Source organism: Dendrobates tinctorius, unplaced genomic scaffold, assembly GCF_039654945.1.
Source record: "Dendrobates tinctorius isolate UK_male_01 unplaced genomic scaffold, ASM3965494v1 ptg000022l, whole genome shotgun sequence".
Lineage (NCBI taxonomy): Eukaryota > Metazoa > Chordata > Amphibia > Anura > Dendrobatidae > Dendrobates > Dendrobates tinctorius.
In genome coordinates, this window is record NW_027361690.1 from 97,008,707 (window position 1) to 97,033,210 (window position 24,504).

The window sequence follows — 24,504 nt, forward strand, 5'->3', positions numbered from 1 at the left end:
ACGGTTTTAAGACGGCTGAAGGAGAACCACCTATATATTAAACTGGAGAAATGCGAGTTCCATCGCTCCGAGATACAGTTTCTGGGCTATGTCATCTCCCCTCACGGGCTGAATATGGAATCTGGAAAGATCCAGGCAATCACCGACTGGCCGGTACCCAAAAATATAAAACAGGTACAACGTTTTATCGGTTTTGCCAATTTTTATAGACGTTTTATCCGAAATTTTTCTGATATTGTCCGTCCCATCACTGCATTGACAAAGAAGGAGAATCCATTTAAATGGTCCGCACAAGCTCAGGAAGCATTTATTCGGCTCAAGACCTGTTTTACTTCAGCTCCACTGTTGGTCCACCCTGATCCGACACTTCCATTTATCGTGGAAGTGGATGCCTCAGACAACGCCTTGGGGGCCATCCTTTCGCAGAGAGTCGGAGAGAAGGCCTTACTTCATCCATGTGCTTTCTTTTCTCGTAGGCTGACCTCAGCAGAGAAGAACTATGACGTAGGGGATAAGGAGCTGCTGGCCATTATTGCGGCTTTTAAAGAATGGTGGCACCATCTCCAAGGAGCCGCTCAACAAGTTATTGTGTTGACAGACCATCGTAACCTGGAGTTTCTTAGATCCGCGAAATGTCTCTCTCCTCGTCAGGCTCCCTGGAGCTTATTTCTGAATCAATTCGATTTTATTATCTCCTTTCGACCAGGTTCTCGCAATGGAAAAGCAGATGCACTATCTCGGATTCATGCTGCAGATGCCTTACCAGGACCCTCGCCGAAAACGATTCTTTCCGATGCCAATTTCATCGGGGTCATCCAGGATAAGGACTTGTGGAAGGACATCAAGGAAGCGTATGTAGGTGACGTACTCTTGACTAACCCACCTGCTGATGTCAATCTGGTCCTTAAAGGGGGCATGTGGTTCAGAGGACAATGTGTTTACATCCCAGAGGCGGTCCGTCTCAAAATCTTCAGAGTGGTTCACGATTCCAAGGTGGTAGGTCATAGGGGGGTACAGAAGACCCAAGAGTTCCTAAGTCGCTTCTTCTGGTGGCCAACATGCCTGAAGGACACAAAGGACTACGTTCTCTCGTGCGAGGTATGTGCTCGTCATAAGACCCCGCGTATGTCACCTACGGGCCTCCTGCAACCTTTACCTATTCCATCCCGCCCATGGGGGTCGATATCTATGGACTTTATTGTGGAGCTGCCCATCTCTAAAGACATGAATACGATCTTAGTGGTTGTAGACCGTTTAACAAAGGCCGCCCATTTCGTCCCATGCGCCGGTCTTCCCTTAGCTAAAGAGACTGGAGATCTGGTCCTACAGAATGTGTTTCGGCTGCATGGGGTCCCAGATGAGATCATCTCTGATCGAGGCTCCCAATTTACGTCAAGATTCTGGAAAGAGTTCTGTTCTGCACTCAATATTGATGTGTGCCTTTCTTCCGCCTATCACCCCCAGACAAATGGTCAGACAGAACGGACCAATCAGACCTTGGAACAGTATCTTCGGTGCTACGTCAGCCACCTTCAAGATGATTGGCTGGACTTACTTCCTTTGGCGGAGTTTTCTTATAACAACTCTCAGAACGCCTCTACTAAGGTAACACCGTTTTTTGCAAACCTGGGTTACCATCCCAGTATCTTTCCCAGGTCTCCAATAAAGTCTCCGGTTCTGGCTGTAGAGGAAAGGCTTACTACGATGAAACAGAATATGGAGGTCCTAAAAGAGACCCTGACTTCAGCCCAAGAGCGCTACAAAAGATCGGCAGATAGATTCCGCAAACCAGCACCTGTGTTCAAGGTAGGGGATTCCGTATGGTTATCCACCAAGAATTTAAAATTGAATGTTCCTTCACAGAAGCTGGGACAGAAGTTCATCGGCCCTTTCAGGATTAATGGCATTGTGAGCTCTGTGGCCTGTCGCCTGAAGTTACCTAGGACTATGAAGGTACATCCCGTATTTCATGTTTCCCTACTAAAGGCTGTCTCACCTAATACTTTTCAGGGTCGTGTTGTGCCACCTCCACGGCCGGTGATAATTGATGGGCAAGAGGAATTTGTGGTCGATGACATTATTGACTCCAGAATTCGCAGAGGTCGGCTCCAGTATCTGATTAGATGGCAGGGGTATCCCCCTGAAGAAGACTCTTGGGAACCGGTGGAGAACATCAGCGCTCAAAGGAAGATTTCTCTTTTCCATCAGAGATTCCCCGAGAAACCGGGTTCGGGATCGTCCTGAGGCCGCTTCTAAGGAGGGAGTAATGTCAGGACTCTGTACACTTTTGCTATGTTCTGGAATTTTGCCCTTCTCTAAGATGGTGGTCTGGCCTTCATGTGTTCCTGTCTGCTGCCTTTAAGACTCCACCCCAGTCATTAATCAATGCTGGAGTATTCTGCCTGTGTTCCTTTGAGTACTGGGTTGTCCTGGCTTCTCAGCTGCTGTAGCTTGCTGAGGTTGTTCCATTCGTGGTTGCTTCAAGAGACTATACTGCACTCCCCTGCTGCTGCCCGCTCCACAGCCGCTGGCTGTCTCCGCTGCTCTGCTGTCCCGTTACCTGCTGCCACCTGATCGGTGAGACTTATGTTTGCTCCGTCCTAAAGAATCTACCGTGTGCTTGCTACTTGTGGTTCTGCGATTCCGGCTGACTCAGTGGCCCTGCCGTGCCCTAACCGGACCAGGGTTAGGGTACCTACTGGATAGACTTTCTGAGAACTATACCGTACTGATAACGGCATCTGTTTCCATAGCGACCGGCTATAACGTTCTGGACTTTGTTTCTAAACTATGCTCCAAGCATTCGATACTTTGAAAGGCGTATACCCTGCAACTGGCCGCTGACCTCTAGCGGCAGTTTATTGACTTTTGTGTTTGCCTTGTTCACACTGTGCACGCATGGTTTTGCTGCGTTCTTATATAAACTCGATTCACTTAACTCTGGACTCTGCTGTGACTGTGCTTCTTGCCAAGAAACCCCTGTAGTATCCACTATAATTGTTACACCCAGAAAAGACAGTTCCTGAGCAAAAAATAAACATTTCTCTAGTTTAGCAAAGAGACAGTTCTCCCGAAGACTTTGGAGAACTGCCCGACCCGTATATGACCAATGTGAGCCTGTTTATCAGGAGAGTAGATCAATATGTCATCCAAATACACCACCATAAAATGTCCAATAAAATCAGAGAACACGTGATATATGAAATTTTGGAAGACCGCTAGAGCATTGGTCAGACCGAAAGGCATGACCAAATTTTCAAACAACCCTTCAGTAGTGAGAAAAGCAGTTTTCCACTCATCTCCTTCCTGGACTCGGATAAGGTTATACGCTCCCCATAGATCTAATTTCGAAAACCACTTAGCTCCGGACAACTGGTTGCATAAATCAGGAATAAGTGGGAGGGGATACGTATTTCTCACAGTTATTTTATTTAACTCACGAAAATCGAGGCATGGGCGTAAACCACAGTCTTTTTTCTTTACGAAAAAGAACCCCGCCGCCACGGGAGAAGCAGAAAGACGAATGTGTCCCTTACGGAGACTCTCGGAAATGTATTCCTTCATCGCAGCCCGTTCTGGACCTGAAAGGTTATACAAGCGGGCCTTGGGCAATTTAGCACCTGGAACCAGGTCAATGGGCGGTGTGGTGGTAAAATCTCAGCCTCTTCTTCGGAGAAAACGTCCGTATAGTCTTTTAGGTACTCCGGAATACCTTGCAGACCCACGGACGACACAGACACAGTAACAAGACATTTTTAAGAACAATAGGGACCCCATTTAACAATGTCCCAAGATTCCCAATTAATCACAGGATTATGTAATTGTAACCAGGGGAACCCCAACACCAGTCCCGCAGGCAGGTTGTCCATAACAAAAATGAAATACAGTGGGGAAAAAAAGTATTTAGTCAGTCAGCAATAGTGCAAGTTCCACCACTTAAAAAGATGAGAGGCGTCTGTAATTTACATCATAGGTAGACCTCAACTATGGGAGACAAACTGAGAAAAAAAAATCCAGAAAATCACATTGTCTGTTTTTTTTTCATTTTATTTGCATATTATGGTGGAAAATAAGTATTTGGTCAGAAACAAGCAATCAAGATTTCTGGCTCTCACAGACCTGTAACTTCTTCTTTAAGAGTCTCCTCTTTCCTCCACTCATTACCTGTAGTAATGGCACCTGTTTAAACTTGTTATCAGTATAAAAAGACACCTGTGCACACCCTCAAACAGTCTGACTCCAAACTCCACTATGGTGAAGACCAAAGAGCTGTCAAAGGACACCAGAAACAAAATTGTAGCCCTGCACCAGGCTGGGAAGACTGAATCTGCAATAGCCAACCAGCTTGGAGTGAAGAAATCAACTGTGGGAGCAATAATTAGAAAATGGAAGACATACAAGACCACTGATAATCTCCCTCGATCTGGTGCTCCACGCAAAATCCCACCCCGTGGGGTCAGAATGATCACAAGAACGGTGAGCAAAAATCCCAGAACCACGCGGGGGGACCTAGTGAATGAACTGCAGAGAGCTGGGACCAATGTAACAAGGCCTACCATAAGTAACACACTACGCCACCATGGACTCAGATCCTGCAGTGCCAGACGTGTCCCACTGCTTAAGCCTGTACATGTCCGGGCCCGTCTGAAGTTTGCTAGAGAGCATTTGGATGATCCAGAGGAGTTTTGGAAGAATGTCCTATGGTCTGATGAAACCAAACTGGAACTGTTTGGTAGAAACACAACTTGTCGTGTTTGGAGGAAAAAGAATACTGAGTTGCATCCATCAAACACCATACCTACTGTAAAGCATGGTGGTGGAAACATCATGCTTTGGGGCTGTTTCTCTGCAAAGGGGCCAGGACGACTGATACGGGTACATGAAAGAATGAATGGGGCCATGTATCGTGAGATTTTGAGTGCAAACCTCCTTCCATCAGCAAGGGCATTGAAGATGAAACGTGGCTGGGTCTTTCAACATGACAATGATCCAAAGCACACCGCCAGGGCAATGAAGGAGTGGCTTCGTAAGAAGCATTTCAAGGTCCTGGAGTGGCCTAGCCAGTCTCCAGATCTCAACCCTATAGAAAACCTTTGGAGGGAGTTGAAAGTCCGTGTTGCCAAGCGAAAAGCCAAAAACATCACTGCTCTAGAGGAGATCTGCATGGAGGAATGGGCCAACATACCAACAACAGTGTGTGGCAACCTTGTGAAGACTTAGAGAAAACGTTTGACCTCTGTCATTGCCAAGAAAGGATATATCACAAAGTATTGAGATGAAATTTTGTTTCTGACCAAATACTTATTTTCCACCATAATATGCAAATAAAATGAAAAAAAAAAAACAGACAATGTGATTTTCTGGATTTTTTTTTCTCAGTTTGTCTCCCATAGTTGAGGTCTACCTATGATGTAAATTACAGACGCCTCTCATCTTTTTAAGTGGTGGAACTTGCACTATTGCTGACTGACTAAATACTTTTTTTCCCCACTGTATGTTCCTGGTGCAAGGAACTCACTTTAAGGAGAAACTTCTGTACGAAATATGACATCATTCTTAGCCAGTGGTGTTTTGTCAATGGCAACAACGTGAATAGGAGTCTCCAACCTAACTGTCCCTAACTTACACCTGGATACCAAGTCAGAGTCAATAAAGTTCAATGACGATGCACAATCCACGAAAGCAGAAGTGTTTGTGGAGACATTGCCACCACAAAGTTCCACTTGTAACAACATTTTAGAAAATGGAAAAAAGGGTACCTGAGAGCCTGGGTGACCTCCACGACAATCACCCAGGCTCAGTCGCTTGCAGGTTGGTGGACAAGAAGGGCAATCCTTTTTCCAATGTCCGGAATCCCCACAGAAGAAACAGCACTTTCCCAAGCGCCGTTGTCTCTTTCCTTTCTCCTTGAAGTCGATGGTTCCCATCTCCATGGTTTCCAATGTAAGACTGGCTCCCCTTCCTTGAGAAAATAATGGGGTTTCAACCTGCATCACTCCCCTGGCCCGTAGCCTGCGATCCATTCGGACGGCTTATGTGTCATAGCCTCCTCCAGAGAATCAGTCGGAGGGTGGAGAGTCAAGGCATCTTTCAGATGTTCAGACAGGCCTCTACGGAACAAACCCTGGAGGGCGGCATCATTCCAGCAGACCTCAGCAGCCCCAGCGTCTGAACTCTGAGCAAAACCACTCGGCTGAGTGCTTCCCCTGACACACACTCATCACCCTGTCCTCAGCCATACGCATCCGATCAGGCTCTTCATAAATATGCCCCAAGGTCTCACAAAATGCATCCACAGTCATACACTCAGTGGCAGTGGTAGGAAGGAAGAAAGCCCAAGCCTGGTGAGCTCCCCTTAACAGAGATATAATGACCCCTACTCTCTGACTTTCATACCCCGAAGAGTGTGGTCTCAATGAAAAAAAAAAGTTTACAGCCCTCCTTGAACACTTTAAATTCCCTTCTATCGCCAGAAAAAGTATCCGGTAACTTAACCGGAGATTCAGTGGAAATTACTCTAACCTCCCGAGCCCCTGATGATAAAACCCCTAGCACAGTGTCAGCGATCAGCTGCTGAGACTGAGCCTGGGCTAGTTGTTCCCCCAGGAGTCTCTGAGACATCTGAGTCAGGTGCTTTACCTGCTCAGAAAGAGCGTGCATAGGATCCATCACACACACAGGAGAAGGGGAGCAGAGAAAAAAAAAAAGGTAACGGTCAGTTATAATGTCACGATCCTGTCAGCGTCGGCAACTGCCACGGGTGAGCAGGGTGACTTACCCACACTGCGGGAGAGCACGGGACCTAATACGGTAGTGTGTTGTGAGTTCATTTTCCCCTTCACTACTGAGGCCCGAGGAACTCCCTCTTCTGGTAAAGAAAGGTAGTGAGCCTGATTATCAAACACCTGAGTCTGATGATGATGACTGGCTGAGTGGAGTTACTGACTGGATATAAGGCTGCCGATGCCCTTCTGCCCTGCGGGTGATTTCTCTGTGGGATCCTTGGAGACCAGTCTGAATTCCTGCTCCTCTAAAGCTAAGTTTTCTGCTCGTCCTTTTGCATTTGTGCTTAGACTTTGTTTTTCTTTGTTTTTCTGGATTTCTGCCATTCCCTGCTGGGGTGTGCTGAATTCCTTTAGCTCTGTCTTCTGAAAATACCTGAGTGCTGATTTAGTTTTTGAAGCCTAGCTGCTTCAGGGTCTTTTTCATATCAGCTTGTTGGCTTATGTCTTTGATAGGGTTTTGGCAGATTGCAGACAGCAACCTTCCTTTCCTGTTCTGTTTAGCTAGCTTGGGCCCCATCGTTTGCTCAGCCTATCTTTCTATCTGTGTGAGTGTTTTTCATCTTGCTTCACCGTCATTATATGTTGGGGGCTGCCTTTTACTTTGGGGTCTGCTCTGGGGCAGTTTAGATTTCCTTTTCTGTCTTTAGGCTATTTAGCGCTCCGGCTGTGATCGAGGGGTCTAGGGCATCGTAGGAACCCCCCACGGCTACTGCTAGTTGTGTTGATAGGTTCAGGGGTCTGCAATCTGATAGTTGCCAACTTCTCTGGTTTTCTGGACGTAGCTTCTATTTTTGTGTCTGCCTCCTACGGTGACTCAATCATAACAGTAGTGAAGGTTTAAGCAGACAGGACCTGAGGCACGGAAAATAGTAAGGAGTACCAGGACCTACGATCATGTGACTGCAGGGGGCGGGGCTTAGCGTTCTACTACTGCAGATGATGTAATGTACCTACTGCAGAAATACTGGAGAGGAAAACGCAGGTCAGGCAAGCAGAGGTCATACACGAGAGGGCGGTGCGGTACCAAAGGGACGAGCAGAGAATAGTCAAGTCACAAGCAGAGAGTCATACACGAGAGGGCGGTGCGGTACAAGAGGGACAGGCAGAACTCGTAACAGGGACAGAACAGGATCAAAACCAAACAAGCAACAAGTTATCAGGCACAAGGCACACGTACACAAGAGGTCAACTAACTCAGCCGAGGGCAGGAGTATAACTGACACCGGACCTAGGTCCAGTGAGCATTAAATAGCCGCCCTCTGCCAGAGAGAGGCAGAAACAATTAACCCCCTGTCTGACCAGGGTGGGCCAAAGCGAAACCCCGTCCGGGATCATGACACAAACATTTTGCGTATTATGGCATCCAAAGAGTTCGTTTTTGGTCTCATCTGACCAGACTATATTCTCACAGCATTTCACAGGCTTGTCTAAATGTTGTTGAGCAAACTTTAAATGCACTTGAACATGCTGTCATGATCCATTTTTGAATCTGTGGCAGATCTGGCTTCTCAGTTTAAAAATTTTTTCCTTTCACGCCATCGGGGTTAATGTCAGTTTTTTCCCCAGCTGGCCTGCTGGTGTAATTGCAGTGTTGCTGGGTCTGCTGGTGTGGGTGGTGACCACTCCCACCATTCTTCAAGAGGTCACCTGATGCATCCGCTGACTGTCGGTGTTAGAGGAATCTGCAGTGACTGGGCTGGAGACAGGAGCTTCCTAGGTGCAGTGGTGCTTCAGCTTTAAACGTTGGATCTGGTGTATTTATCCTGCCGTGCGATGCTTTGCTGCAGAAAGCTAAGTGTTGCATTTTTTGTTACGTTGTCGCTGTTGGTGTCTGTCTTTCCATTCCTTTTGTTGTACTAGTGCAGCGGTGGGACCAGTGCTCTCACCTGCCAGTTCCCTACTTAAGGATAAGAGCGGGGCAAGTGAGGGATTAGGTATCCTGCTCGGAGACGGGGTGAAAGAACCTGTATAGGGACAATAGTGAGGTCAGGGCACATCCTCAGGAGAGTGCAGGAGGTGTCCATTCCCCAGTTCCCTACAGTTGTTATAGTTTCCCTGGTGTTTCCTTGTGTAATGTGCTGTTTGGTGACCGACCAATTGCTTGGTCATGTGACACTGGGTCAGTAACTCCGAGAAACATGCTTTTTATTCAGCAATGGAGTATTGCATGGTGAACGCGGATACAGGCCATGGAGGTTGAGTGCATTACTTACAAGTATAGTATTCTTTGAAACAATTGTACCTGCTGATTTCAGGTCTTTCCGTCTCTCTTCACAGGTGGTCCTTGGTTCTTGAACAACTTTTCTAATAATTACTTTCACTCCTCTGTATGACATCTTGCAGGAAGCACTTAGTCGTGGTCGGTTTATGATGAAATTATGTTCTTTCCACTTTCCGGGAATTATCTCAACCGTGCTCACTGGAACCTTCAGTAGTTTCTGAACCGATGCCATCAGTATGTTTTGCAACAGTAAGGTTGTGAAGGTCTTGAGACAGCTCCCTGGTTTTACCCATCATGAGATGTTTCTTGTGTGGCACCTTGGTAATGAGACACCTTTTTATAGGTGAAGCAGCTGATATTATTTTTCACTAAGTGGAAGGATTGCTTTCTAATTACTGATAAATTTCAGCTGGTGTCATGACTTTCCATGGCTTTTATCACTTCTCTTCCTTCATGTGTTCAATACATTTTCCCTGTGTCATTTCTCATTATTACACATAATTTATGGACATCTATGGTCTGATTTCTCTGCCTGTGTGGATTGGATGGGTTGTTACGAGCATCTGGTGAGAATTTCATGTAAAGAGCACCTTTAGAAATAGATTTACTTAGAAAATTGGTAACACCTTCAATACTTATTTCACCCACTGTATATCACAGAAATATAATTTTGGTAGTTTCCTAATAATGTACAATTATGCTGTGTTCTCCCTTCAGGTCCTATAGTGTATATCTGCTCTTTAGGAACCATCAGTACAATAAATTCTGTATTCTCACAATACGCTGCCCATAGTTTGCCATCAGCCCATACTATACCTCTGATTTATAAGCATGCCACATTATGTACCCATGGTTGGGACAAGCTCTTATGGTGCACTCACTTCAGGTTTTACAAAGGTCTCCTCTTACCACCAATTGTTGGAAGAACAATCCTTCTCATTCTGCCATTAAGTTATAAGAAACATTGGTTACTGTGGCTGGAGGGGGGATCAAATACTCAAAAACTGGAAATGCTGTATAGAACTGCCTCTCTCTATAAAAAAAGACCCCCACCTCAGATTTGAGGCGCTCGACCTCCACCTCTCCATCTTCTATCTGTTGTCTCAACTGTTTGGCAACCTTCTTCTCAGTTTCGACAATCTGCAGTAAATGTAGGTATTTTTGCATCAAAGCTTCATGCTCGGTGACCAGGGTCTTGTAGCTGGAGGAGGTTTAGATAAGACAGAGACAATCAATGCATGAGAGAATACAGCGGTCTGCGTTACAAAATGTAATATGGCTGTTATAGAAAACAGATGGCATCAACAGAGGATACTTTGCTGAAAAGTGGACAGATAAGATCAATTCATCATGTTAACATGCCTGAACTTTTACAAAAGAAAGTTAAAATGCAAGTGCATGAATAACAATTCCCTACTATAAACCAATTTTCAAAATTGATCCCATTAAAAGAAAGAGCATATCTGCTAATATAGCAATGGAAGGAAAGGGTCACAATTTATTCCCTTCCACGTATCCCTCAAATTGTTAGAATCCGAAAAAAAAAATTAAATAAGATTACTGATCACCCTTCACCACTTTCTCATATGCCATAATTATGATTAAATCTGGACCTCTCTAGGGAATTAATCTCGCTTTTAACCTGCTGGAAACATCATTAAATGAACTCTTTCAGGTGATATTACCAGGGAAAACAGCAGCAATAAGGGTGTGTAGGGGGTGAGGCTTTTAAATACCGTAGATCTCTATGTTTGGAGGAACTAACCACCCTCCATTAGTGCAGAATTAAAAATCATTGGAGCAAATATCTGATGCAGTGACATAAAATGTACAATGCATCATGCAAACTATACCATTACAATATTTCATTTTCTTAAATGGTTTCTCAGGGACTTATAGAAAAATAGCAAAAATTAAATTTTAAATTTAATTATCTTCCAGGCATTGTGAAATTACAAGTCTTCATAATATACTTCATTACCTTATTTCATTTTCTTAAAGCACTATGATGCTGTGCTGTTTCAATACCCAGTTCATGCTCCTTTAGAAGCTGTTTTCAACTGCTGCTCAGCAAGAATTCATACTCTATTTTTAAACAGTCTGTGTATAGGAGGAATTTCCCTGTCTGAGCCCCTAATTCTACACCTGTTCTAAGGCAGATGAACTCCCGTACTAAGAATACTTGCACATAGAACAAGGAATCTTGCTGAGCAGCAGTTGAAAGCAGCTCCTAAAGGAGCATGAACTGGGCATTGAAACAGCACTGCATAATGGTGTTTGGGAGAGAAGGACGCAAAATAGGTTAATAAAGTATGTTACAAAAATTTTGCAGTTCCTTGAGGATAAATAAAAATGTTTAGTTATACTTTATAGATTTCTGACCTATCCTTAGTGTTCCAATAAACAGGACCAAGCACAGCCACACACATATGAATGGTGCAGTGCCTGTGTAAACAATGAAGAGGGTGACGTCCTCCAGGCTTCTTGTTGTGCCGACTGGCAGAATCCCAGGGTTTGGACCTTTCTTGCTGGTCTAACATTAGCCTATCCTAAGGATAGGCCATAAATATTTAAAGAAGACTCATGAAAATTTTTATTTCATAAACTAACCTAATTACCTTTGTACTTATGTATAGGAATATATTTACTGATCACAGTTTTCCCCAGTTTGCAGAGTCGCTTTGATGTTCTTCTTGCCCACATGAACTGCAAACAGACTAAGCAGCTCACAATAAAGTTATTGTGTGAGCTGGAAGTCGCTTTCTCTGTGTAAGTCTTTGGAGGCTCGATCTGAGGTGCCGTGGACTTACATTGAAGGAAGTATCTTCACCCACGCAATGCAAGTCGGCAAAGAAGAGGCGCGCACAAGTGGGACTAGAAAGGTGCTGGAAACTGGGGAAGATGGTGATCGGTAACCATATTAATACACTTACACATCATTACATAAGTAATTAACACAGTTTATGAAATTAAAATATTGTCGGGACTTCTTCTTTAAAGGGAACCTGTCAGCAGGATTGTGCACAGTAACCTACACACAGTGTCAGGTCAGCGCCGTTATACTGACTTCAATGATTGATGAAATCTGTCTTGTGGTTGTTGTTTAATCTTTACTTTCAGTTTGGAGTTAATGATATGCTCGTGCTCCAGGGCAGCCTCAAGGGGGTCTTCATGTAGTGGTCTGACTAGCTATTCATGATGAAGATTGCTGACAGGTCACTGACCTGCCCTCTAGTTTACATAATGAATACCTGTACATACTGCATAAAAAAAAATAAAAAAACTTCTGCAGGCAGGTGCTGGCCGTTTCACCTGCACTGCAGCATGCTTACTATGTATATAATAAATGTGGTTCATGATTTCCTGAGGAGAATCAAAAACAAAAAAATCCATTTTAAAATGGCGCCTGCTCAGTAGCAGCTATTGATGTATATAGAACTGCCTGCAGAAGGGCTTTTTTTTAAGTATGTACATGTATTCATTATGTAAACTAGGGTCCAGGTCAGTGAGGGATCAGTGACCTGTCAGAAGCCATACTGGTGAATACCTAATCAGTGCACCACATGAAGACACCCCACAGGCCGCCCCGGAGCACGAGCATATCATTAACTCAAAACTGAAAATAAAGATTAAACAACAACCACAAGACGGATTTCATCAACCAAGGTATTATTGTAATCAGTATAATGGCACCGACCTGACGCTGCTGACAGGTTCCATTTAAGTTCTGGAAACCTCCTTTTGATAAATAGTTCATATTAATACAGTATTCATTTAGTATAGCCATATTATTGACATAGAGGCCCAGGACCTTTGACCTGCGCAAGTGATAGAAATACCAGCTGAATTCATCAGGAGAGGAACTTTTTAAAATTAGTTTTGCACGAGTCTGTGTTGCCCTAATTTATGGGAAAATGATAAAAGTGTTGCAGTATGATTGGTAAATTTGGCATATTTTACACCAGAAAAAAATTCGCAAATGCCACAATAATTTCCCTCCGTCACCTGTAACCTTCTGCTAACACCAGAATGGTAGCAACCGAGATAGTAGACATTTATGAACCTCGGTTCCCATAGTATGATTAGTCAGCTACATTACCTCATATTAAACCTCCTGCTCTGCTATCTCTAAAAAACAGAAACTGACGGTACTGATCCCACTGGGCCGGGTACTGACTCCACTGGGCCAGGTACTGACCCCACTGGGCTGGGTACTGACCCCACTGGTCTGGGTACTGACCCCACTGGGCCGGGTAGTGACTTCTCTGGGCTGGGTAGTGACCCCTCTGGGCCGGGTAGTGACCCCACTGGGCTTGGTAGTGACCCCTCTGGGCCAGGTACTGACCCCGCTGGGAAAGGTACTAACCCCACTGGGCTAAGACGTGACCCCACTGGGCTGGGTAGTGACCCCTGCTGTGAGCTCATTTTCAGGTTTGCCTCTGGCTTCTGGTGAGGGTTGTGGAGCTGACTGTGCTGACAGAGGAGTAGTGAGTTCTCTATCTGGACTCCCTCTGTTGGTGAAGGGAGGTAATGAAGCTGATCTAAATGGCAGAGACTGACCACCTGAAGAGGAGGACTGCGATTGGACATCAGGAGTTTCTGATTGGATTTAAGGCAGCCGACTCCCTAGTTTCTTGCTGGTGATTTTTCCTGACTGTGGCTCCTGGTTTCCAGTTTGGTTCCTGCCTTCCTAAAGCTAAGTTTTCTCTGCTATTGTTCTTAAGAGTTTTTGTCTGGTTTAGTTTTTGTGTTCAGCCAGCCCTGGCTGGGACTGGGCTGAATCCCCATTTTGTCTCTGATCAGTTGATCTCTTTTGCTCTGTCTTCAGAATATACCTGAGTGCTGATATATTGATTTGACGTCTAGTGACTTCAGGGCCTTTTTCTATCAGACATGTTGGACATTCTTTTTGGCAGGGTTTTTTGCGTGATTGCTGACAGCAGCTTTTCTTTCCTTTCCTTTCTTGCTAGCGAGAGCCCCATCGTTTGCTCAGCCTATCTTTCTACCTGTGTCTGTGTTTTCATCTTGCTTCACCGACAATACATGTTGGGGGCTGTGTATTGCTTTGGGGTCTGCTCTGGGGCAGTTTAGATTTTCCTTTTCTTTCTTTAGGCTTATTTAGTTCTCCGGCCGTGACGAGGCGTCTAGGACCACCGTAGGCACACTTCACGGCTACTGCTAGTTGTTGTGGATAGGATCAGGGGTCTGCAATCCGCTAGTTACCAACCTCTCCGGTTTTCTGGGCTTAGCTTGCTTTTTGTTATTTCCTCCTCGGTGACTCATTCGTAACAGAATCACCAGCCATACCGCAGATTCTAGGGTACTCAAAAGCAGGAGAGAATTGTAAAAAAAAAAAAAGTGTCAGATTTTTTTTTTTTTTATATATGTATATTTTCTCCTCTTTTTCTCTGGGGCCGTAGGAGGATTCTTTTTTTTTTTTTTTTTTTCTCCTTGATGGAGATTAAGCAATTGTCTGATCGTGTGGAGCAGCTCACTGCTGAAGTGCGGGGAATTTCCGCCTATCTCACTCATTCACATGCTGTTGAACCAAGGATCCCTGCTCCTGATGTGTTTTCTGGGGATCGGTCTAAATTTTTGAATTTTAAGAATAATTGTAAATTATTTATTGCTTTGAAGCCTAACTCATCGGGGAGCTCTGCGCAGCAGGTTAAAATTGTCATCTCCTTGCTGCGCGGCGATCCCCAGGATTGGGCGTTTTCTTTGATACCTGAAGATCCCGTTTTGACTAATGTGGATGCATTTTTTCAAGCCTTGGGGTTGTTATATGATGAACCTAATGCTATTGATCAAGCTGAGAGAGTCCTATTGGCATTGAACCAGGGTCAGGATCCTGCAGAGTTATACTGTCAGAAATTCTGAAAGTGGGCGGTCTTTACTACATGGAATGATAGTGCATTGGCAGCTTTCTTTCGGAAGGGTTTGTCTGAGACTTTAAAAGATACTATGGTGGGATTTCCTGTTCCCTCTGGTCTTGACGATTCTATGTCATTAGCCATTCAAGTTGATGGGCGTTTACGTGAACGCAAGACTACACGGGAGGCGCTGCCACATTTTGAACAAATGTCTGAACCTATGCAATGTGATGGAGTTTTGTCTAGGGCGCAACGTCAGGAGTTTAGAAGGCGTAATAAGCTGTGTTTTTTCTGTGGAGATGCCTCTCATGTTATTTCTGTCTGCACTAAACGAGAGAAACGTTTTGCACACACATTTGCTGTGGGTGGTGTACAACCTAAGTTTCTTTTGGCAATTACTCTGATCTGCTCCTTATCCACATTTTCCGCGAAGGCTTTTGTGGATTCAGGAGCGGCCTTGAATCTAATGGACTTGGATTTTGCTAAACGTTGTGGTTTTCCTATGACACCTCTGCGGACGCCTATTCCTTCGAGGGGTATTGATGCTACTCCTTTGGCAAAGAATAAACCTCAGTTTTGGACCCAGGTGATAATGCGGGTCGCCCCAGACCACCAAGAAAATTGCAGATTTTTGGTGTTGCATAATTTACATGATACCATTGTTCTGGGTTTTCCCTGGTTGCAAATCCATAATCCGGTTTTGGATTGGAAATCTGTGTCTGTGGTGAGTTGGGGTTGTCGGTGTGCTCTTGGAGACACTCCTGTTTTCTCCACCTCTCCCCAGTCGCATGATGTTCCTGACTATTTGGCTGATTTTTATGATGTATTTAGTGAGAGCAAGTCTGCGTCTTTGCCTCCTCATAGGAGTTATGACTGTGCAATTGAGTTGAGACCTGGGTGTAAATTTCCCAAGGGTCGACTTTTCAATTTATCTGTACCCGAACACGAGGCTATGCGATCTTATATTAAGGAGTCATTGGAGAAGGGTCATATTAGACCATCCTCTTCGCCCTTAGGTGCTGGGTTTTTTTTTGTGGCCAAGAAGGATGGTTCATTAAGGCCTTGTATTGACTATCGCTCCCTCAACAAAATTACGGTTAAATTTCAGTATCCGTTACCCCTGATTTCTGATTTATTCTCCAGAGTTAAAGGTGCTTGCTGGTTTACTAAGCTTGACCTCAGGGGGCATATAATCTTACTCGCATCAAGCATGGGGATGAATGGAAGACGGCGTTTAATACTCCGGAGGGACATTTTGAGTACCTGGTGATGCCTTTTGGGCTCACTAATGCCCCTTCTGTCTTCCAATCCTTCATGAATGATATTTTCTGGGACTTTATGGATAAGTTTTTGATCATCTATCTGGATGATATTTTGATCTTTTCCAGGGATTGGGATTCTCATGTGGAACATGTTCGGACTGTGTTCCGGATTTTGAGGGAGAATTCCTTGTATGTTAAGGGATCGAAGTGCCTTTTTGGTGTACAGAGGATTTCATTTTTGGGATTTATTTTGTCTCCGTCAACTATTGAAATGGGCCTGGCCAAGGTACAGGCCATTTATGATTGGGTTCAACCCACTTCTTTGAAGGCTCTCCAGAAGTTTTTGGGTTTTGCTAATTTTTATCGTAAATTTATAGCTACCGTATTTTCCGCTTTGTAAGACGCACTTTTTTTCCCCAAAATTTGGGGGGAAAACAGGGGTGCGTCTTACAAAGCGGACATGCCTTACCTAGGCTGTGATCGGGGGCGTCCGGCGGTTGCTGGCCGCTGCTGCGGGTGTGTCCGGTGCCGCGTTGTGTGCCCGTCGATGCCCGGGGCTCTGCCAACATTGTGCGACAGGCCAGAGCCCCGGCATTTCCTCGGTTCCCTGTGTGCCGGTAAAAAGATGGCCGCCGGCGCGTGCACAGATGAGATCTCGGGACCCAGTTCTCGAGAGATGAGATTTCAGATCTCATCTCTCGAGAACTGGGTCCCGAGATCCCATCTGCGCACGCGCCGGCGGCCATTTTTTTTTTTTACCGGCACTTCAGCGCACGTATACAGGGAACTGAGGAAATGCTGGGGCTCTGGTCTGTCGAACAATGTCGGCAGAGCCCCGGGCATCGATGGGCACACAACGCCGCACCGGAGGCACCCGCAGCACCGGCCTCCAACCGCCGGACAAGTGGAGAAACCTGACACCAGCACAAGACTCTGCAGCAGCAACGGCACACATCGGAGCCCCCCCTCATCCCTGAATGCGGCCTGCAGCATCACTCCACGCCTGCCTCCTCCAGCAGCGAGCCTGGGACCCCGCTACATCGCAGCCACCAACCCTGGTAAGCAATAAGATGCAAGGATTATAAGAGGCACCACCATTTTATTAAAAAATATTTTTTTCTTATTTTTCTCCTCAAAAATTGTGGTGCGTCTTATAATCCGGAGCGTCTTATAAAGCGAAAAATACGGTAATTTTTCTGGTATTGCTAAACCACTGACTGATTAAATTAAGAAGGGTGCTGATGTGCTGAATTGGTCTTCAGAGGTTGTTTCTGCCTTTCAGGAGCTGAAGCGGAGGTTCACTTCTGCTCCGGTTTTGCGGCAACCTGATGTCTCACTTCCTTTTCAGGTGGAGATAGACGCTTCAGAGATTGGTGCAGGAGCTGTTTTGTCCCAAAAAGATCTGGTGACGTCTAAAATGAATCCCTGTGCCTTCTTTTTCCGAAAGTTCTCCCCATCTGAACGCAACTATGATGTGGGGAATCGGGAATTGTTAGCCATGAAATGGGCATTTGAGGAGTGGAGACATTGGTTGGAGGGAGCTAGACATCAAGTTGTGGTCCTCACTGACCACAAGAATTTGATTTACCTTGAGTCGGCCAAACGCTTGAATCCTAGACAGGCTAGGTGGGCCTTGTTTTTTATGCGTTTTGATTTTGTGGTCTCCTTTCTTTCAGGCACTAAGAATGTTAAGGCAGACACCCTTTCTAGGAGTTTCTTTGCTGATTCTCCTATTGTGACCAAGCCTACTACCATCCTAGGTGAGGGGGTAGTTCTTTCTGCCATCTCGCCCGATTTGAGACGTGCTCTGGAAGAATTCCAGGAGGACAAACTTGAGCGTTGTCCTATGGGAAAATTGTATGTTCCTGACCAGTGGAGGAAGAGAGTGATGTCTGAGGTTCATTGCTCTGCATTGGCTGGTCATCCAGGTATTTTTTGTACCAGAGATTTGGTGAGTCGGTCTTTTTGGTGGCACGCCTTATCTCGTGATGTCAGGAATTTTGTGCAGTCCTGTGGGACTTGTTCCCGGTCTAAACCCTGTTCTCGCTCTAGTGGGTTGCTGATGCCCTTGCCAGTGCCTAAGAGGCCATGGACCCATATTTCAATGGATTTTATTTCTGATCTTCCAGTCTCTCAGAGAATGACTGTTATCTGGGTGATTTGTGATAGATTCTCTAAGATGGTCCATCTTGTACCACTCCCAAAGTTGCCATCTTCCTCAGAGTTGGTACCCTTGTTTTTACAACAGGTGGTTCGGTTGCATGGGATTCCTGAGAACATTGTATCGGACAGAGGAGTTCAGTTTGTTTCCAGATTCTGGAAAGCCTTTTGTTCCAAGCTGGGAATTCAGTTGTCCTTCTCCTCTGTGTTTCACCCTCAGACCAATGGGCAGACGGAGAGAACAAACCAGACTTTGGAGTCCTATTTGAGATGTTTTATATCTGCTGATCAGGATGATTGGGTTTCATTTTTGCCCTTGGCCGAATTCGCTTTAAATAATAGAGCTAGTTCTGCCACCTTGATGTCACCCTTTTTCTGTAACTTTGGGTTTCATCTTCGATTTTCTTCAGGGCAAGTGGAATCTTCAGCCTGCCCAGGTGTTGACACTGTGGTAGAGAGAATGCAGCAGATTTGGGAACAAGTAGTGGATAAGTTGTCTCTCTCCCAGGAAAAGGCCCAGCAGTTTTCTAACCGGCATAGGACCATTGGTTCCCGGTTTAAAGTGGGTGATATGGTTTGGTTGTCATCAAAGAATATCTCTATGAAGGTGGCTTCTCCAAAGTTCAAGCCAAGATTTATTGGACCTTACAAGATTTTGGGGATTCTTAATCCGGTTTCTTTTTGATTGGCTCTTCCTGTTACGTTTAAGATCCATAACGTGTTTCATAAGTCGCTGTTGAAGAGATATGTTGAGCCCGTAGTTCCTATGGCTGCACCTCCTGACCCTCTATTGGTTGAAGGCAATGTGGAATATGAGGTAGAGAAAATACTGGATTCTCGTCTGGCTAGACAGAGACTCCAGTATTTGGTTAAGTGGAAGGGTTATGGCCAGGAGGACAATTCTTGGGTCTCTGCCTCTGATATTCATGCCGATAGATTGGTTCGTGCTTTTCATCGGGCCCATCCTGATCGGCCCGGTGGCGTGAATGAGGGTTCGGTGACCTCTCCTTAAGGGGGGGGTACTGTTGTGAGCTCATTTTCGGGTTTGCCTCTGGCTTCTGGTGAGGGTTGTGGAGCTGGCTGTGCTGACAGAGGAGTAGTGAGTTCTCTATCTGGACTCCCTCTGTTGGTGAAGGGAGGTAATGAAGCTGATCTAAATGGCAGAGACCGGCCACCTGAGGAGGAGGACTGCGATTGGACATCAGGAGTTTCTGATTGGATTTAAGGCAGCCGACTCCCTAGTTTCTTGCTGGTGATTTTTCCTGACTGTGGCTCCTGGTTTCCAGTTTGGTTCCTGCCTTCCTAAAGCTAAGTTTTCTCTGCTATTGTTCTTATGAGTTTTTGTCTGGTTTACTTAGTTTTTGTGTTCAGCCAGCCCTGGCTGGGACTGGGCTGAATCCTCATTTTGTCTCTGATCAGTTGATCTCTTTTGCTCTGTCTTCAGAATATACCTGAGTGCTGATATAGTGATTTGAAGTCTAGCGACTTCAGGGCCTTTTTCTATCAGACGTGTTGGACATTCTTTTTGGCAGGGTTTTTTGCGTGATTGCAGACAGCAGCTTTTCTTTCCTGTCCTTTCTAGTTAGCGAGGGCCCCATCGTTTGCTCAGCCTATCTTTCTACCTGTGTCTGTGTTTTCATCTTGTTTCACCGACAATACATGTTGGGGGCTGTCTATTGCTTTGGGGTCTGCTCTGGGGCAGTTTAGAATTTCCCTTTCTTTCTTTAGGCTTATTTAGTTCTCCGGCCGCGACGAGGCGTCTAGGACCACCGTAGGCACGCTCCACGGCTACTGCTAGTTGTGGTGGATAGGATCAGGGGTCTGCAATCGGCTAGTTATCAACCTCTCCGGTTTTCTGGGCTTAGCTTGCTTTTTGCTTTTTCCTCCTCGGTGACTCATTCATAACAGACCCCACTAGGATGGGTACTGACCCCAGTGGGCCGGGTACTGCTACATACGGATGGGTCTCTGTAATATAGCGGTACATACACGTCTATGGCAAAGAGGTGACCCTGGTAGTCAGTGGCTATATACCTTGGATTGTTTACAGTACCAAGATTTTTTAACTATTTAATTAATAATATATTTTGGCCATTTAGGACCAGACACTATTTAAAGATACTTGTTTGCCACTTTTTCGGCATTATGCTACATTTCTATGAATTGGATGGTTTTTGTTGAAACCCATTGCAAATTCTGCAGGTGCTAAGTGTGAATTTCCAGCAAAGTGTGACTTTTTGTACAGATGTGCAAACATCTGTACACATGGTCTTAAAGGGGATGTCCAGTTAAAATGATATATCATCTATTCACAAGCAAAGTGATGACTTATTGATTGGCAGAAGTCAGACTACTGGGACCCTCAATGATTAGCAGATCGGGGCATTTGTTAGAGTGGAGCGGGAGCGTATGCCGAAAAGCCTTGCCATTCATTCTCTAAGGGGCTGCCAGAAATGTCCAAGCACAACCCAGCACTCTCTAACCCTAATGAATGGAGCACCGGTTCATCATGCACACTGCTGATCCATAAGGATAACAGTGCCTTGTTCTGCCAGTTGGTGCCGATCCTACCGCTTGGTCCCTACCTATTAGTAAGTTATCACCCATCCTGTGGATACGAGCGATAAAGTGATATTTCATTATCGCTACACAATTTAGAGTAGGGGCAGAACCAGTAGTAATGACTGGTAGGACATGTGCCTGGGAGATGGATGCCAGTGGTGTGCCAGTAATGCACTCTGTTCTCCTCAGTTAGATACAAGCAGAAGCCAAACAAGAGTTGGTACAGGACTTGCCACTACACACGGCCACTATGGCCCACTTTGCAGACCAATCCTCATAAAACCCCAAGGTATTTGGGGACCCTGATGAAAAGCTTCAAGTTACAACATTGGCTACAAGGCTAGCTCATGACTACTTGAGGGTTTTTTTTACCCCGACTGGGGAGACTTTATCACTTCTGGATCGCCCAGATGTTTATCGTTCAAAACTTCACTGCATAGTGTATAACACAGCCAGACTCCCAGTGGACAAGGCAGACATGGTTTGTTACCGTCTCTGCCTTCCAGCTCAATATATACACAGCGCTGAACAAGCGCAATGTAAACATCACTTCCTCCTCCTGACCCAGCAGTCCTGTCATCACTGGGTACAAAAGAATTGTTACTGAAAGGGGAACACATTTTAAAATGTATTTTAGTGGTCTTTTGTGGTCATAAAAAAAACAAGTGAAAAACAGACAGGTATTTCCTTATATTTTTTATTAAAACTGTTATTCCCACCCCAAAAATAAAAAAAGCATTAAAATAACAAAAAAATTAGGAACCACAGATTACAAAATAAATGTGAAAATTATTTAAATATCCAAATGAAAAAAAAAATTATAATTTGTAGCTCTTTAAACTGGATGCACGAAAAAAGAAACCCAAAATGTTTCTAGGCACAAAGGAGGGGGTAAATGGCCTGATCCTGAACTGGTTATTAATGATTAGGCATTTTCATATTATTTATTAATTTTGTGAGTTTTTGTTATTTTGTACTATTCTTTTTATACATTGCGTGCGTGACAAGAGACCAGAAGAGACTCGCTAAAACAAGGAGACACTACCCAAGCATCAGACTGATGTAGATATTCCATGTTGCTTGAATTTGCATTTTCCATTCTTAAAACGTGTTAAAAATGTAATAATATAATTAATTGAAATTAATTATGCTTCTATGCACTTTTTCCATACAAGCATCCTGTACCCAGACCATGCAGTACGGTAGCCAGTGTGGGATAAGCAGCCTTGCTGTCTGCTTTACCTTGCTCGTGAGATAGCATTGACCCATTCATCGCAGTCACTAGAATCCTCCGTGCGCAGCTCCAAGGGCTTCTGATTCTCGTGATTAAAGTTGATGATGAAACAATACTGTCAAAAAAAAGACAGAGTCAGCAAAATACCCCAAGAGCACCGAAAACATCCAGAGGCCGTGCACAGAGAATACCTAAGTAACAGAACGGATAGCGAACACACACTGCTAAATGTAGAGGATTCTGATAAAAAAAACTGCAATTCCTCTACCATTTGTTATTCCAAGAGATGTCCCTGTAATATACCCTTATATTATGCAATTCTCTTATTTTTTTCTACTTACAATTTCTTAACATTATTATAAAGTGGCTGCCCAGAAGATATAAATTAAAATGGCATTAAAATGAAAATTTAAAGTATAATGAAAAGTCATAAAAACGGAAATGATCCAAAAAAACCTAAAGGGTATGTTCACAGATTTTTTTACATGTACTTTCGAGCGGATTCTACTAAAAATTCACATAAAAAACTGCACCAAATACTCTTTGAATAGTCTTCCTATTGATTTTAATGATTGCTTTTCATACAATGTGTTATTTTTAACAAGGTTTTGAAAAACACTCATGAATATATATATGTATATCATCACTTCTTTGATGCTGATAGGAGTTAAAAGTTTTTTTTAAAAAAACCCAGAAATAAAATGTTTCAAAAATCACGTTAAAAAAATCACATAGAAAGCTCATGGGGGATTTTGATGTGCATTTCTCTTGAAAACCATGTTGATTTTTTTTCTTATTTGAAAAACTATGTGAGTATACTCTTTGGCTATATTCACACAAAGTTTTTTGACTCCGACATTGTTTTGAAGGTTAATTTTACTTTTTTGCAGCTTTTTGACTTAACTGTAAAGTTTGATGTAGATTCCAAACAGAATCCGCATTAACTCAGTGACATATCCTTTTTTTTTTTTTTTGCCGCGCTTATCAGAAACTTGTTGGGGAAAAAAAAACTTGCGGTATAAACAGCAACATGGATTTTCCACTGGGATCGATAGGACGCTAATTGATTGAGTGACTGAAGCGGATTTTAAAATGGATTTATTTCAAAATCCACAAAAAAAAGCTGTGTGTGAACATACACTTAATAGGTCAGTGGCCGTTTATAAAATCCGTTGGATTAGGAGTTTATTATGAATAAACCCTTATATACAGTGCAGTAGCATAGCTAGCAGAGGGGACGGTCGCCCCGGGCCCCTAGCTCTGAGGGAGCCCACCCACACCCAGAGCTTCTGCCACTGTTAACCATGTCAGCGTGTACAGCTCACCGATTTGGTTAAGCTTCTCTGTATAGTGCAGGGACACTATACCTACAGTTCAGAAGGTGTCTCTGTCAGTGCAAATCAGCTGCCATAAGTCTCCTTGTGCCTCAGAGCCACTGACAGGAGTGGTCAGTATCATGCACTGCCCTAATAGACGTCATCTCGGTTGTAGGACAGCACAGAGAAGAATATGTGACTTTCCCTCTTCATATACATATATATATAATTTATACACAGGTAAATGTTAAAATCTATAGTATTAAGAAAAAATGAAGGTAGAGCACCATTAACAAAATTAAAGTGTTTGAATAGCTCATTGGGGCTCAGCAATGTTTCGGTTCTACTGAGAACCTTTTTCTAGGAGAACCAAAACTCATTTTTTTTTTTTCATTTTGTTTAAATGGTGTGCCGCCTTCATTTTTTGCTGCTATATTGAAGATTGCTAAATGCCTGGAATGTCTGGCAGCTGGTGAGGGTCCAGTCATCTCATATTGTAAATCCAGGGTGGCAAGCTTGAAAACCCAATTACGGTATATACCTTTTTATTAAAAAAAAAAAAATCCCCACAAAGTTGAGGATGAATATATATATGATACATAGCCAAATAGAAGAAAATATAAACAGCCAGCAGGTGCGTACAGCTGATCACATATAGACCCCTAAACGTATACTCAGTCTGGACAACACCCCCAAAGGCAGAAAAGGGAATAACGTACCAGGGGGTGCATTTTCTTCTTTACATGAGTAATATTCTACCTCCCTCTCTTCTAATTCCCTCTTTCTTTCTGGTTCCCTCTTTGGGGTCTTGTCCAGACAAGAGTATTTCTTTTAAGGTCACCTGGATACATTCAGGGAGCTGTACCCATACACTGGCCTCTATACACACCCACTATGTTTCTATTTTCTTCTATTTAGCTCTTTGTCATATATATCAGGGCTGTGCAAGTTGTAGCCACAGACAGGGACTGACAGAGACCAGAATCAGAGGCATGGGAGCTACAACGGGGGCCATTATACAGTGTTAGAGCTAATCCGGGGGTCATTGTACAATGGATGAGCTAATGCGAGAGCCAATATACAGCGTGAGA

At 44.2% G+C, this 24,504-nt stretch overlaps 1 protein-coding gene across 2 annotated transcripts in view; it reads right to left on the minus strand.

Annotated features, from left to right (window-relative positions):
- RASGRF1 (Ras protein specific guanine nucleotide releasing factor 1) overlaps window positions 1-24,504 on the minus strand; it is a 127,017-nt gene that overhangs the window by 86,560 nt on the left and 15,953 nt on the right. For both annotated transcript variants that reach the window (XM_073569009.1, XM_073569008.1), the window contains exons 2-3: window positions 22,106-22,212; window positions 10,060-10,207 (exon numbers count right to left, since the gene is read on the minus strand). In XM_073569009.1, the coding sequence (XP_073425110.1) occupies window positions 10,060-10,207; window positions 22,106-22,212 (255 nt within the window). The remainder of the gene's footprint in view (window positions 1-10,059; window positions 10,208-22,105; window positions 22,213-24,504) is intronic.